Genomic DNA, 15,796 nt, shown 5'->3' with positions numbered 1-15,796 from the left:
TACATGACTGGAATTGAGGGGGAAAACCATGAAATGGTGCATCTGAGAGCATTCCACATGGATACATGCTTCTATGGTTCTTTCAAAAGTTCTTAAAGAGTTGAAACCATCCCCCTGGAATTCCATAGAACAGAGTAAAAAAGTGTCTGTTTAAACTAAGGGGGGGGACTTATGTTTGCTAGTGAACTATTAAGATTTATTCTGTGTCTTCATTGTAGATGTATTGATATGCAGCTGGTAAGAAGAAACAGGATTTATCCTGGGATAGCAAAGGAAAACACCTATGAGAAGGCTTGCTCTCTAAAGATTTAAAAACACAATTTTAAATGACCTCAAGGGTAGATTACTGTTTCCATGTTCATTTTCACCGACCGAAAGGAAAGTTATTTTTGTAAATTAAAGAAATCACAGGCAAAATATCCATTATCTCTTCTCCTTAGTATCATAGTATCTTTATTTCTTGGCAACAGTTTAACATGTTTATGATAGCACTTGAAAACTTACCGTTGATAAACCACCTACAGCTAATATCAGCACACAGCACACTGAGAAATATCTGACTTGCTTTCATACCCGTGTCTTTCATACGCCGAGGTAGATTTGAGGTAACCAGATAATTCTGTGGGGCAGCAGCATGTTATCATTGCAGAAAAAAAGCAAACTGACTTGTAAGCAAGCCAAGATTTCACGAGGTAGGGTAGGGTTTCACTGTCAAACAAGGACGAGTAAACACAGGAAACACGGTCCCTCCAGCTACCCCACAATAATTTCAATTTACCATAAGAATACTTACTTAGTTATCTTTCATTTACTGAAGAAAAGGCACCAATATTAGGTAAAACCAGCTGGGAAAACACACAAAGCAGCTAAAGAAAAAGGCTGTTAAAAGAGCAGAAATGCCACATGCAAATGCCAAAATGATAAAATTATTTCCACGATGCACTTCATAACCAAGCTCACAGTTAAAACTATTTTCCCCTTTTATGAAAATGGGGAGAGCTATGATGGCACCTGAGAGAGGCTGCTTTCTTTGAAGTGCTCTGGGATAGATGTGTCCTTTTAAACAACCAGTGAGAAATTTGTTAGGTAACACCTACGAAAATGGATCAGGGGGTACGGTGGAGAGCAAGGCAGCTAAGCCTGGCTGATGGGCCACGTTGCTTTGAGTCAGTTCCCACGTTACCTGAAGCTGTTGGGAGCTGTCATTAAGATTATCCTCTCGTCTCCTGGCCTCCTCCAGCATCTGTGCACTCTTCTTTTTCTCCACTTGCTCTTTGTGCTTCAGATTTGCTACCTTCTTATTTTGATCTTTAACTTGCCTGTAAAAGAGAAGAGCACTCAGAGCATGGTCCAGAGCACGTTTCCAATCAGCCCCAGGACTGGGCAGCTGAACTGGGGAAGAGTGGAGCCCTCAAGTACCATCACTTTGTTTGCAGAAGGTCACCAACACCAAACTCATCCTCAAGTCTTATCCTCAGCTGTTAATCCAGTGAATAAAATGCTTTGTTTTGCTCGTTACAATTAACCTAAATGTGGAAATTTCTGAAACAAACCCCTTAATTTTTACTTGGTATAAACTATTGCTCAAATGATGCACCTGCCCTCTCGGGACTATGTGGTACATGCTACGTAGAAATCTTTTCACTCTTCATACACACATGTACATATAAGAACCGCAGACATTTAACAGCCTATTTCCCTTTGGGTACCACCATATCTAATGTGAGGAAAATAGGAGGATCGACAGGAAAACACTAATGAAACACGACTTGAATGTAGAGGACTACCTACAAGATCTAAGCAACCTGTTTCCAGAAGTGAAACTATTTCTTTTCAACCTCAAGTTCTACTTGTTTACTAGATAATTTGAGGGATTTCCTATTCTTTCTTTTTAGAGAAACAAGACAGAGCAAGTAAGAACAAGCTATTTCAGAAACAGTGCATAATTTCCTTTTCTCTTGTATCTATGAATTATTTTTGAAGATCCTGGCAACTACCATTGCCTGCAGACAGGGTTTGGCCTTTCTGGGCATTAAGACACAAGGAGTATTGAATCTAATTACAGACCCTTTAATCTCAGCCTCCTGACCACAGCGAACTTAAGTCTAAACTTTTAGTCCAATCAAAACAAAACAGGCTAGCTTTGCATTCTCAGCCCTTTTCTCCATAATTATATCTGGAGTTGGGATTTTGGAATAAAAGACAGATTCTTTGGTCACAAGATTTCCCCAAAACATCATGCAAGTAGTAGAGACAGCTCTTTAATTTACTGTTTGGAAAGCAGGATGATATACTAGCTTCCTATCTGGTATGTTATTCACACAGAGAGGGAAGAATGCTGCTTCTGTATTTCAGAAATACTTTTAGAACAGATCGCAAACAACTCTGCTTTAATATTTTCTTCAGAACTCATAAGAAAAGTATGATCAAAAACATATCTGTTTGCAAGTTATGCGCTCAAATTATGTGGCGTATGGGTAGTCGGTGCTTTGAGTTCTTCCAATAAAACGTAGGTTCAACACTGAGCTCTGCTTTTTGCAGCGTAAGCCAACTGCAGCTGGGAAAATTGCAAAGGCAGCAAATTTTCCTTGGTGCTAAACAAACCTCTATTAGTGTGAAAAAGTGCTGATGGTCTCCAGAGACCGAGAAAAAAGGAAAGTCCTTTTCTGACGATGTTAAAAAATTGTTGGCATACGTAACTGCCTTGTCCAACAGTTACAGCTGACTTGAGTCAGGATGCTTTTTAAACACAACCAGTATAACTGTTAAGTTGTTCTAACCCAGTGCTGCACACTGGCAATGGGCGCACTGCCCAGTTGCAAAGTAGACTCGTTCAGTGATTAAACAACTTATTGGAAATATTACGTTGGCACCAACTCAGCTTGTACAATACACGGTTCTATCTGTCCAATAAAATAAACATAGCGAGTACGGCGAAGTTAACACACAAAATGAAAATATGCAAGCCCAACACATTCAATTCCACATGAGAATTCTTATTCAACTGCTGAATTAAAATTAGAGACGTTAATTATTTTTTGTAAACTTGCCAACCTAGATTCACCTGTGAGGAAGCTGGTCGGTGTTCTTGTAATCGACTGGTTAGACAAGAGACAATATTAATTAAGCCACAACTCTAATCAAAATATATCTGAAGTATATCATCTCCCACATGGTCTAAATGTCTTCAAAGGATGTATTTCAAAGAAAGGAGTAATTATAAGTATATATACTATTGACATCCACCTTCTCAATGTCTGAATCTACATTCATGTCTTTCTAATACATTAGGTAGACATTCTAAGACAAATTCAAGCTTTCCTAATGCAATTTAAAAGATGGAAGTCTTGAAATTACCTAGTGCTTGTTAATACTCAGATCAATCCTCATAATTGTCATACTGTTTGGAAACTTTGATTTACACACAAGATACAACTATCATCCTGATGTCAAAAAAGCAATAGATAGAAGTTGGGCAATAAACCTTTCAAATGATAAGGGTATCTATGGCATTACCTAAAATATCCCCAACTGTTTAACTATATAAACTGAGAAGGTCACGTGAAACTTGAAATCTATAAATTCAAAAGGCTTGCAGTCATTTGATGTATGAAAACAAATCACATCTCGATTCCCATGGTACCAAATTATTAATTCTCACTTTCACAATCTTCATGCAGAAAATAGTGCAAAAGGTTCGGCATGTACAAGCTCGGAGCCCTTGAACATTTGCACCATGAAAGTTCTGTGAAACTAAAGAATCCATACCATGATTCTGCAAAGAATCCTCTTTCTTCTCTGTCAGGTAACTTTCGGTCTTCAGAGAATCATGTTTTTATATATACAAACAATATTTTAAAAATATTTAAATACACACACGTATTTTTAATATCAACAGACCTCAAAAGCTTTTAATAAGAACCACCCAATTCACTGCTTAATAAGACAGTTCTGTTGCTATTTTGAGTGCTGAAATACTACTGATGATTGTTAAACAACAATTTCATCTTCACTGAAGAACTGGACCACAGACTGAACTGGAACAATAAAATAAAACACAGAAAGAATGTGTCTTAAATGAGCACACTGCAACTGATACGTTCCATGAGGAGACAGTCAAGAGGAAAATAAAGATTTGTCATAATATACATATGTCCACAAAGAAACTAATTAGGACTGGAGAAAGAAGCCAAACTCTGGAATTCTCTCAGTTTGAGAGCTTCATTTTGTAAACTTAATGTTCTTTTAAGTCTTTTGAAGGCAATTACACATGTATGCCCAGCCTATAACCCTGCCAAAGGGACAGCAAAGTTTTAAAGACATCCTTCCTCTGTAAGAGTATTTTGGCTAAAACTGAAAAAACTGCACAAGATTAAAGACAGCAAAAAAGAGAACGAATTAGTTACAGTGATGGCAAGGGCTTAGAGATTTATGAGTTTTTTCCAGAAAGCATTAGTGTTAGCATGTACAGCAACTGAGTTAACACCACTTCGCAACGTGTACGTGGAACTCTCATCATAAAATAAAGAGCACATAAATTTCAGAGAGATACTGAGCATTAAATGCAAGTACATACTCCTGCTGAAACACCTTTTTTTTTATGTGGGAATACAGAGAGAGAAAGAATGCTAGTGATTCTAATAAAAATCAGAGAGCCAGTTCACGTTCAAGGAGATAAAGCCTTAAAGAAGGATGTCACGGGAACCAACAGAAACAATAACAAAACTAACAAAAGCAGAACTAGTTCATCTCAGAAGACACTTATTCTCAGTCCTCCTCAAATCAAATAATAAAATGTTCTAGTCAGATATAAAAGAAGAAAAATCTGATGAGAAAACATTTATTTCATTGAATTACAGTGAATAATCCCGCTCATTTTGGAAATAACAATTTCTTTTGCATTTTTAATAGCAATTTTCAGATAATTACTTTTTTTGAGGTATGGCTCCTAAAAGCTAAATCACTCAAAAGTGAAAAATCTTTTCCATTGCTTAGAATCTCTCTCCATTTCACAGTATGTCATGCCAAGTAGTGTTACAACAGAATATATTAGATAAAAGGAAGTAGAATCAAAATCAGGCTTCTAATTTTAAAAAAATAAACCCCAAAGCCTTTCAACTAAAGATGGGCTGAGATTTTCAAAAGTAATAATTTCACATTCTTTGATTTTGGGGGCACAATTTAAGTCATAGACCTGCTGAAAAAAAAAACAGTAAGATTTCTGAATCTGGACACTGAAAGAACTATTAATTTCTACAACATCATCCTTTTTTTCATGAAACAAAGCTGCATCACTTAAAAAAAGTCACACCTTTCCACTTGCCTATGGAATTCTTTAATTTCCAGCCATGAGGTATAGTCAAACACCATGGGGAATGAATTACAATAATCACAATAAGCAATAAAAACTTTCAAATGAGAAAATTTCACATTTTAAAATGATTTTAAACCAAGACAAGTAGTATAAGCAACAGAAAACCAGTGGGCCATCAAGCACTTCCGAAAATTGGAAAGTCACTTTATTTTGGAGAAGAGGAGACTGAGGGGGCGCCTCATTAATGTTTATAAATATGGAAAGGGTGACTGCCATGAGGATGGAGCCAGGCTCTTCTCAGTGGCACCCAATGATAGGACAGAGGAAATGGATCCAAGCTGGAACATAGGAGGTTCTGCTTAAACATGAGGAAGAACTACTTCCCAGGAAGGGTAACAGAACACTGGAACAGGCTGCCCAGAGAGGTTGTGGAGTCTCCTTCTCTGGAGATGTTCCAAACCTGCCTGGACACGTTCTTGTGTGATCTGATCTAGGTGGTCCTGCTCTGGTAGGGGGATTGGACTAGATGACCCTTTGAGGTCCCTTCCAAGCCCTGACATGCTGTGATTCTGCGAGTCCTTTGGAAGGGCTTTTCTCCCTAATAAGATTAATTGCTTTATAGGCCCTATTATTTATTAAAGCTTTTATTAAATTATTTTTTTCTGTACTAAAGTGAACAATTTTTGCATTTTGATACTAATCTCATTATCTTTTACTATATACACATCAGCATACAGAGCTGTCAAGTCCTTCCTCATATGGATTTTCATGCTACATGTTAACGTAACACAAGCTATTCTCCTCAGCTGGTTATCTTTTCTGGCACAATTTCAAATGTTCTTCTTGTAAAACAAAAGGTGAAAAACGTTAACTGAAAATATGCTTAAGTTAATTTTAAGTTTATAATTATATTTTAATATATTTTTTCCTTCGCAGTTACGTGTCTAACACGCAACAGTGTTTTTCTAACAATCCAAGTACAAGTATACGTTTACCATGCATAAAGCAGCTTACCTTCAAGATAAAACGTATACACACATACTGTATTTCACCTAATGAACACACGCACTAGGAAAAAACACACAGAGCTTGAGCCCAGCTATAGAAACAGCCTGGTTTACTCATCTGACCTAGGTAGGCAGAAAACATTTCTAAGTGTCATTCAGCCATGTCAGCAAGATTGTTTAGCTCAAGCCTTCGCTGATGTAGCGTTACCACCACCCACAGGACAGTCCGCTGGTGCTGCAGCTGCTAATCCTGATGGACAGATGAACTTCATTTGCTGTAAAGCACATGTTGCTCCTAAACGGAAGGTAAACTGATGCAATAGTCAACATGACTGGAAAAAATATGAAAAGAAAACTGCATGCAATGAAGCAATATATTTAGTTTAAAATTGCCAATGTGCTTTGTATTATGAAATATTAGATTCTACAATCTATAACATAGAATATCTCAAGTTGGAAGGGATCCATAAGGATGATCGAGTCCAACTCCCTGCTCTACGCAGGACTACCTAAAACTGAACCATATGACTAGGAGCATTGTCCAGACACTCCTTGAGCTCTCACAGGCTCAATGCCACAACCACTTCCCTGGGGAGCCTGTTCCAGTGACTGACCACCCTCTCAGTGAAGAACCTTTTCCTAATGTCCAACCTGAACTTCCCCTTCCCTTCAGGAAGCTGATATCGTTGCTTAAGACCTCAAAGCACTTTGTAGTCCCAAGAGACACAGAGGAGTGCATTTATTCGCTCGTGGAACGAAATGGAGCAGCCACCTGAAATACTAGAATACTACAGCAATTTAGATCAGAGCGTAAAACACGCTACATAACGGCAAAAAATTCCAGAAGGAGATGCTGGAAGGCAGGAAACAATCAGCTAAGTTGTCCAGACCTTTATTAACAGTCTTGTTCATTAATGATTAGAGGGGTGAGGAAAAAAAGGAAATTTTCACTGAAAAAAAAAATCAACAACATCAACACAACAGTGATCTGAGTTGGGTTGGTTTAAAACTCACGGGAAAGTGTCTGACTTACTACACTACCCTCACCATTTCCTTCATCACTACTTTGTTTTTAAGGTCTGCCCTTCTCAATATTTTAGCTGGCCATATCCTTAACCTTAACTTACAAAGTTAAAAGATCATAAACACATTGGCGTAGCTGAGTTGTTGGGTCGGGGTGTTTTTTTTTTTTGTAGTTTTGCTACACAAAGAAAAACATTTACATTCTGGGAAGTATAACATAAGGAAGCCAAGGAGAAACTCTTCCCCAAAATGCTGCTTTGTTTTGAAAATAAGGTTCTGAAAGGTTCTGCTCGAGCTTTTAGTTGTTCAAAACTCACTTCACCTTACTTGTTGGTTGATCACCAGACCACGGTGAACAATGGCAAGCCTAATTGCTAAACCTCAAGAAAAAGTAATGAAAGGAAGCTAAATAAGTGATGAAGGAAACAGGGCTGACCACATCACACAGTCCCATCACCACAACTGGGTGTCTGATTGACAGTCAAAGGAAAGTTGCCAAGGGCTGAACAAAGTTCCCTAAGTTACGCATTGAAAAATTAGGATCAGGGAAGTCACACACTGCTGAAGATCTAAATAGAATTTAGTGTGGCTGGATCCATCTTTTTTAGACCAGTAGGCATTACCTGGGGGGGTCTTCCTTCATTGGGCTGTACCTAGCAATCCCAGCTTCTTAAGTAGTTTGTCACTATTCTTCAACATTATACGAGGCTTGAAAAATGGAGCATTAAGTTACTAAGTAAAAGAAACCATAATTTCATTACACTTTTCAAGCAGTTTGGTTTACTATTACCGCCTTCCTTGCACCTTGCATCCTAGCTAAAACACCACTCAACGTACTGGCAAGGAGCTGCTCCTGCTCAGACGCAGAGCTTGGAAACTCCAGCAGTAAGTCAATTCTTCTGCTTGGGTGCCTCTCCTCCCACAGCCTCCCATCGTTTTGTTACTCTGTTCCTCGCTGCTCTGTGCCATTTATATGACAAGGTAATGCGTGCCAATGAAAACATTAACAGACCCTGAAAACTTAACTGGTCTGCTGTATGCGAGTCCAGAAGTCCCACGGTGGCTTTAAGGGATGGGGAGCGTGGACTTCATTTCCTGAAGCGAGGAAACTTTGACTTTTAAAAACAAAGTGTGTGTTCAGATCAGCACCGGAGGGGGCAAGGGACAAAGACTAGAAAGGCTAATGGAAACTAGCTTGCCTCAAATTTCAGGAACAGGAGCCTCACAGTGTCTGACTGAAGAGGTGTGGAAGTCAAAGACTAGAAGCACATCTCAACTCTACACTGGATGTCTTCTTTCCTTGGTGTTAAGGATTAGCTGCGTGAGCAACCACAGGCCTTAAAACTGAGGTCCAGGCTTCTCTGAGATAAAACAGGTGAACTATCAAACACAACAACCTCCTACATTTGGCCATACAATGTGTAATTATAGGTTAATACATTTTTTTTTTTAAAGTTTTTCTCTTCTTGTATTAATCTCTCTGATTCAGTCTAGCAGAAGATCAAGAAATACAATCAAAACGACGTATGCTGAATCTGAATGCTACAGGTGCTTCCACTGTGAAATGTTATTTCTCACTGATCAGTAGGGAACACACATTTATGGAAACAATTTTCCTTACGATAGTGTGAAATGATGCAGCATCAACAGTTAGTAAATTTAGAGAAAGGTACATAATAAATACATTAACAGAAGGAGAAATCTAGCTATGGATGAGAAGCACGTCTCAAATGCACGCTCGAAGCACTATCAAACTAATCTATTTCAGGGAAAACAGACTTACTTTTCCTTTGAAATGCTTGATCTAACAAGAACAGAATAAACCAGGCTACTGTCCAGTCACGAGGCAGTAGCCCAATCACACACAGACAATGGTGAAGTCAAAGGCTGATGTCTCCGTATTCTCAAACTAATTGGAAGAAAAGACCAACTTAACCAACTGGCTAAAATTGAGGGATTAACAGCAGAGATTAACAGAAGTGTCTTCATTTTGGTGCAATGAGTCCGTACCAAATCAAGTAAACCAAAGGTTCGCTTTCAGACAGGGCCAGATAGAACATACTAAAAACCAAGACACTAAAAACTTCAGACAAACATTTATAGAACCTCACGTTTTCACGAATCTATAATTCTAGTTTCGTAGATACAATCTACCACACCTATTCGCCCCACTAATGTGCCACTAAAAAAACCCGAATAAACCTAACGTGCAGCTTCCCAGCTATTTAAATTCTCAGCATCTATTTACCAGGAAACAAGTTTTGTGATGACAATGATGAATACATTACCATAATTTCATAATTGATGTCAAATTTGAAATCAGGCTTCAAAGATTAAATACCAAATTAATCATAAGTCAAGTTCTATAATTATTTTTGAAAGCTGACGGCAACTGAACTAGAAGAGAAGCCTCTAACCTTAAAACCTTGCAATCTTTAGCTTTTATTGAAGCTAAGAGCATTAAAAATACAAACTCAAGGTGAACTCTGAAATAACTCTGTAAGATAATGATATGGGTGTCCCTTTGTTAAGAAAAATACTAATGCTTAAAGGACCTTAATAAAAGCATTCAGTAGTTCAACAAATAAGTTTGTTCTGTTGTATTTTTTCTTCTGCTGTTGTTAATTGAGCAAACAGATGCAAAGCCAAAAATTACATTTATAAAACGGTTGATCAGGCCTCAATGTGGATTCCTTCTCCCTGCAGCATGCTGGGTTAGTTGAATTTGGCCCTAGCAGTGTGGGAAGAAGTCCCAAAGGTGCTGTTCTTTTTACCTTTAACTCCAGTGCACGAGCCAACCACCCTGTGAACAGATCACACACAGCCAGTCACTCTCTGCTCAAGATCTGCACCATTTGGCTGAAAAAAGTATTTTCTAAACAGCAATAAAATCTTCCTTATGAACAGAATTTTATTGAGGTTTCAGAGAGTATTTTTGTGATCTAAGATCACACATGTCTTTTTTAATGGCAGTCCCACTAGTCAGAAAAGAAAACAAATCAAAATACAGCAGTTGTTTTCTTTCACATGGATATGTGATCTTTTCATTCCTTCTAGAATAATACCTGATACAACCAATAATTAAAAGAAAAACTGAACGTAAAAATCAGCCACTGAAACAAAACGAAAAATTAAATGTAATGTAAGAACAAAATTTTAAAAGTAAAGCATTTAAGAACTTTGTGCTGGAGTAGCTTATGTTTGCCTTACAGCATAAACTGAACAAGCTATCAGGAGAGAAAAGTCCTCTTCTAAAAATTTGCCGAAATTTGAGATAACAGTTGAATATTATCCTGACATTTTGAAATAGCGTATGTTAAAGAATCAAGATATGTCCTACCCCTTCAAGCTGACAGCCACTGACAATCCAGTCTTCAGCAAAAGGTATTAAACCCAGCAATTGCCAAGGTCAAAAAAAGAAATCACAGTGAAGGTACTAATTCAGTGGAAGAGGATTAATCATACCAAAGAAAAACATGTGTAAGAACATTCAATGCAAGGTCCTTCACCTGGGTCGGGCCAATCCTAGGCACAAATACAAACTAGGCACAGAGTGGGTTGAGAGTAGCCCTGAAGAGAAGGATTTGGAGGTGTTTATAGATGAGAAGCTCAACATGAGCCGGCAGTGCGCTCACGCGGCCCAGAAGGCCAACCGCATCCTGGGATGTATCAAGAGAAGCGTGGTCAGCAGGTCAGGAGAGGTGATTCTCCCCCTCTACTCTGCTCTTGTGAGACCCCACCTCGAATACTGCGTCCAGTTCTGGTGTCCTCACCATAAGAGAGACACAGATTTGTTGGAGTGTGTTCAGAGGAGGGCCACAAAGATGATCCAGGGGCTGAAGCACCTCTGCTACGAGGACAGGTTGTGGGATCTGGGATTGTTCAGCCTTGAAAAGAGAAGACTTCGGGGGGACCTAATAGCTGCCTTCCAATACCTGAAGGGAACCTACAGGAAGGCTGGGGAGGGACTTTTTACAAGAGTGTCCACTGATAGGACAAGGGGAAGTGGGTTTAAGTTGAAGGAGAACAGATTTAGATTAGATCTTAGGAAGAAATTCTTCAGTACGAGGGTGGTAAGACTTGGGAATAAATTGCCCAGAAAGGTTGTGGACGCCCCCTCCCTGGAGGTGTTCAAGACCAAGGTGGATGGAGCCCTGAGTAGCCTGATCTAGTTGAGAGGCGTCCCTGCCCATGACAGGGAGGTTGGATTAGATGATCTCTAAGGTCCCTTCCAGCCTATGCCGTTCTATGATTCTATGATTCAGAGTCTTGCTTCAAGAAAACGATGTGAGCACAGTGATACTAGCAGGACCATTCTGAAAAAACGTATTTCTGTCCATTTCAGGGCTAAAAGCCTGATGATTTTATGTTGCTGAGACTCCCAAATAAAAATCTTACATAATTTAGCTTACCTCTTAAACCACAATTGTTTTCAAGAAGAACCTTCCAAACAGATTTTCTCTATAGATGTGAATGGAAAAGTGTTCACCCTTTTAGCTATAAAGAAGCTGCACCAAATCTCATCCAAAGTTGGCTCTTCTCAGAGACTACACTGGGAAAAGCCAGCGAAAGGATGAGGTTGACTGAAAAGCCATGTTATTGCGCTCAAACGGTACCTTGCTACAGCATCTTCATTACCATGAGAATCTCAGATGGGAAGTATACAGCTCTATTTTGGTATCCACTGGGTGAGACCAATTTCTGGTAAGGAATGCAGACCACAGTGTCTCTCAGAATGGCATGTTTGGCATATTTCCTTCTGGTGCCTAGCAAATAGATTTATTAAGAGGTATCTCATCTCATCTTTGACAGCTCACAGCAGGATAATATGAAGAGTACCTACTGAGATGATTGTTACAGACTTTTGACTGACTGGAACATGGAGAATAACAGTATTATTTGTAATAAATATACCACATCCAGGGCTGAATAGCCCATCTAAATAGTGCAGGTGGCTTAGCTCCTGCTTCTCTGATCTGGCTTACAAGATCTCTATCTTACAAGACTGTCTTCTCAGCCTGTCAGCTCTAGGACTCCAGAATACACCTAAGGAATACTTTGTGAGTTGAGCAAACACCACTGGGTTTCTGGAGAATTCAGGGAGCATTGCAATTAACACTTAACGAGTATCTCTCTTCATCAGAGGTTGCTGATGAAGTCAGGAGCTTTGGTAGCGTGCATGGACAAGGTTACTGCCTTACGCATTTGGGGAGAGATTTCTAGCATTTCACAGTAAGTGGATCTGCTATGGAACTAGTAAATATGCCCATGAGTGTTTTGAATAAATATATTATTTTTAAAAGATATTATTTTTTAAATATATTCTGAAGGAACACAGAAGAAAAATAATAATGTCATAAAAAGACGCCCCATGCTTCAGACATCTGAAATATACTCTCCCAGTTCATTAATTAAATTATCTCTAGTTTGGACTATCTACTGAGGAAGATAAATTCTTTATCTAGACAACTATACTACTCCAGTGAACTATTTTTTATTTGGTGACCTTGAGATAAATGAGGTAAAAATCAAGATTTTAGTTGAACTGATCCTCTTACCAGGGCAACTGCCTTGATGTAGCCTGTCACTAAGATCTTTTCTGCCTGCCTTCAATGAATTAATCTTCCAAGTGATTGGGGAACACTCATAATCATTAAGAAAGATCAACAAACAACAGCCTTTACCATCAAGAAAAATATTCCTCACAAGAATTTCAAATATTTTCTATAAATTATCTGTCTTTTTATATGAAGCCACACATACTGGTTGAGAAATATAACCAGCGTTCAAAATCTAATAGAGAGTTACTGAGGCTATGATCAAAACAGGATACAGAAAGACAAGAGGAGAGTTCCAGTCCCTTTCTACTTTGAAATAAAATTTCTCTACCTGCAATTCAAAAAGCATCCTCCACTATTCCAAGACGCAGAAGAAGAACATGCTCTTTGGAATTTTCAAGAAATCAACTGAAATTCCTTTAAAGGTTTTGGTGGTTTTTTTTGTTGCTGATTGATTGCTTTCTGCTTGTGCAGATAGGTGTAAGGAAGAATGTAGCAGTGTACTGATACTTTAAACTAATAAAAAAATTAAAAAGCCATGCTGTTTTAATCAAATTCAATACCTCTTGCCTCAAGATCTGATCTTCCTTGCAGATATTAGCTAACTAGAAAGATATATTTCTGTCCATTAAAAAAATAAATAAAAAAAAGTATCTGGGGAAAATTACATCTGTAACTGAAAAGTACTTAGCAATCCGTATGTTCTCTGGAAACTGTTTAAGACCCTCTGAAGGAAAGCAGACCACCAAGCTGATCTGCCAAGAAGGAACACAATCTGAGTTTTGGTGGCATTCAGAACAAAAACGACCTGGTCAGTGCTATTAGTGCCAGCAGGACTGATGGAGCTAAAAGCTGGACTGATGCTGAAGCTAAGGAAAAGATCAGCTTTTCAGAGCTACCATCTGGTGAGCGACAGTAAATCCATGGCTTTGAGAAGTCCCACGTTTACATGCTAGGAGAGAGTTGAGCAGGCAGCAGTAGGAAAGCAGCCTCAATTTTCTGTTGAAACGGCACCGTTTGCCATCTTTTGTCAAGGCTGGCACTGAGCGCGCCAGCTTGGCAATGGCCAGTTGTTGGCAGCTGTAATTTCTAGGATAGAATGAGGCTCCTCTGGTCTATCTACAAAGAGCATTTCACAACTCAAATTTCCAATTCTTCCTCACTCTTCTTTTTTAAAAAACGAGCTACGTTACTTGTAATGATCAAGTTCACTCCAGAATGCTTGAAAGAAGGATGCTGGAACTGAATCACTCCAACCCCACTGTCACCCCAAAACTACCATCATGCTTGGTCTCAATTTCTATCAAATTTGTTGTAAACAGATGCATAATAATGTTCCACGTAAAAACACTTTACTTCCAACTGACTATGCTGGGTCACTAAAGGGATAGGTGGCACTTTACTCCTTATAGCCAGGAGCTAATTAGTCAGTCATGAGCAGAAAGTCACAACTGGTAATATTTTGTTCTCCAAGGAAGTGAAAAAACATTTATTTTAATTAAGGCAAATGGCCTATCTGCTGGATAACAAGGAAATGAAGTAAATTTCTGAAAGAATTATTAAATCTGCCTGAATTACATGGAGCACTTCAAGAGGAAGACTGGCTAGAAAAGCTGACATATTCCAGCGTGAAATGGGCTCCCAATTGTTTGCAAATGAAGAACATGTTATGCAGAAGGAGGGAATACTTGACTTCACCACCCTGTCAGGACAATGAAATGGATGAGAGCCATAGAAGAGAAAGCAAAAGGGGAAAAAAAAGAGCTTACTAATTTAATCATAGTGTAAGAATATTAAGTATTTTTTTTATCTTGGAATATCTGTAATAGTCTACTCAAGATTTTATAAATAAGTAATTTTATTTTCATTTTACAGTAATGTAATTAAGAGTGATTTTGACTTAATTGAGTGACAGCAATAGAAGTATGCATTGAATCTATAAACTGTATGACTGTAATCAATATCTATGCTTATCCAGCATATTTTTCATACAAAAGATGAGAAATGGTTTGCAGAGACGATGCACAGGCCAGTTAGGAAAGCTGGTTTTACAGAATCAGGATGCAAAATATTAGCTAGTGACCAGTGGTAATAAATGCTCTCAATTGATGAGTCAAGTACTGAAAGGCACATCTGAAACACAAGGGTCCAACGTCCTCATCGGAGACAGCGAAGTCACACTGTGTGCAGGTGAAAAATGGAACTTGATCCTCACAAGTAACACAAGAACCAAAAGTATCATTTCAATTTAGTCGCAGGAGCAGACTAAACACACGAGGAATAACTTCCCAGCCAGCTGAAAATCTCACAGCAGGAAAGTGCTGTCTCAACAAGGCAGCTGAGAAGAAGATGCGGAGTCCAGTATGCTCTATTTTATCTGCCCAAAATCCGAGAAAGAGAAAGGATGTGACAAAAAGGGATATGAATAGTGCCAATAGTTCTTTCAACCCAAAAGCTGAGGCATAACAGCACACCTGGTAGCTACCAAGACAGATGAGTAAACCCCCATGCTGCCAGATCACTGTCCCAGTCTAAGCTCTCAGTCAGCACGAGAAGTTTACAGAGAACATATTAAAAACATGGGAAGCAAATAATTTCAAATTTTATCTTTTATGATACTATTAACAACAATAAGGTTTGAGAGCATCTGTGTTTTGAGATGGGGAAGAAGGGGGCAGAAGTAGGAGGAGCTATATTGGAAGTCTTGAAAGAAAACCATCTGAGTACATGATTATTTATGAAAGGACAAGCCTACTAATACCACAACGACACATATCACAGGGATGTATTATCCCAGAAAGCAGCAATTCTTAGGGCTTTTTAGAATTGTTTAAAAACTGAGAATACAAGTAGAAATTTGCAAGAAATAAAAGTGCAGTGGACGCCTCCTCCTA

The 15,796-nt window shown here is 38.6% G+C and overlaps 1 protein-coding gene across 9 annotated transcripts in view; it reads right to left on the bottom strand.

Moving 5' to 3' along the window:
- ERC1 (ELKS/RAB6-interacting/CAST family member 1) overlaps nucleotides 1-15,796 on the bottom strand; it is a 278,996-nt gene that overhangs the window by 130,042 nt on the left and 133,158 nt on the right. For 8 of the 9 annotated variants that reach the window (XM_086610616.1, XM_086610613.1, XM_086610615.1 and 5 more), the window contains one exon: nucleotides 1,184-1,319. In XM_086610616.1, the coding sequence (XP_086466742.1) occupies nucleotides 1,184-1,319 (136 nt within the window). The remainder of the gene's footprint in view (nucleotides 1-1,183; nucleotides 1,320-15,796) is intronic. The other variant, XM_086610612.1, reaches the window with a different exon arrangement.

Source organism: Tauraco erythrolophus, chromosome 4 (assembly GCF_009769465.1).
Source record: "Tauraco erythrolophus isolate bTauEry1 chromosome 4, bTauEry1.pri, whole genome shotgun sequence".
Lineage (NCBI taxonomy): Eukaryota > Metazoa > Chordata > Aves > Musophagiformes > Musophagidae > Tauraco > Tauraco erythrolophus.
Note: the sequence above shows the minus strand (reverse complement) of the source record. Positions and strands in the feature narration are given on the sequence as shown.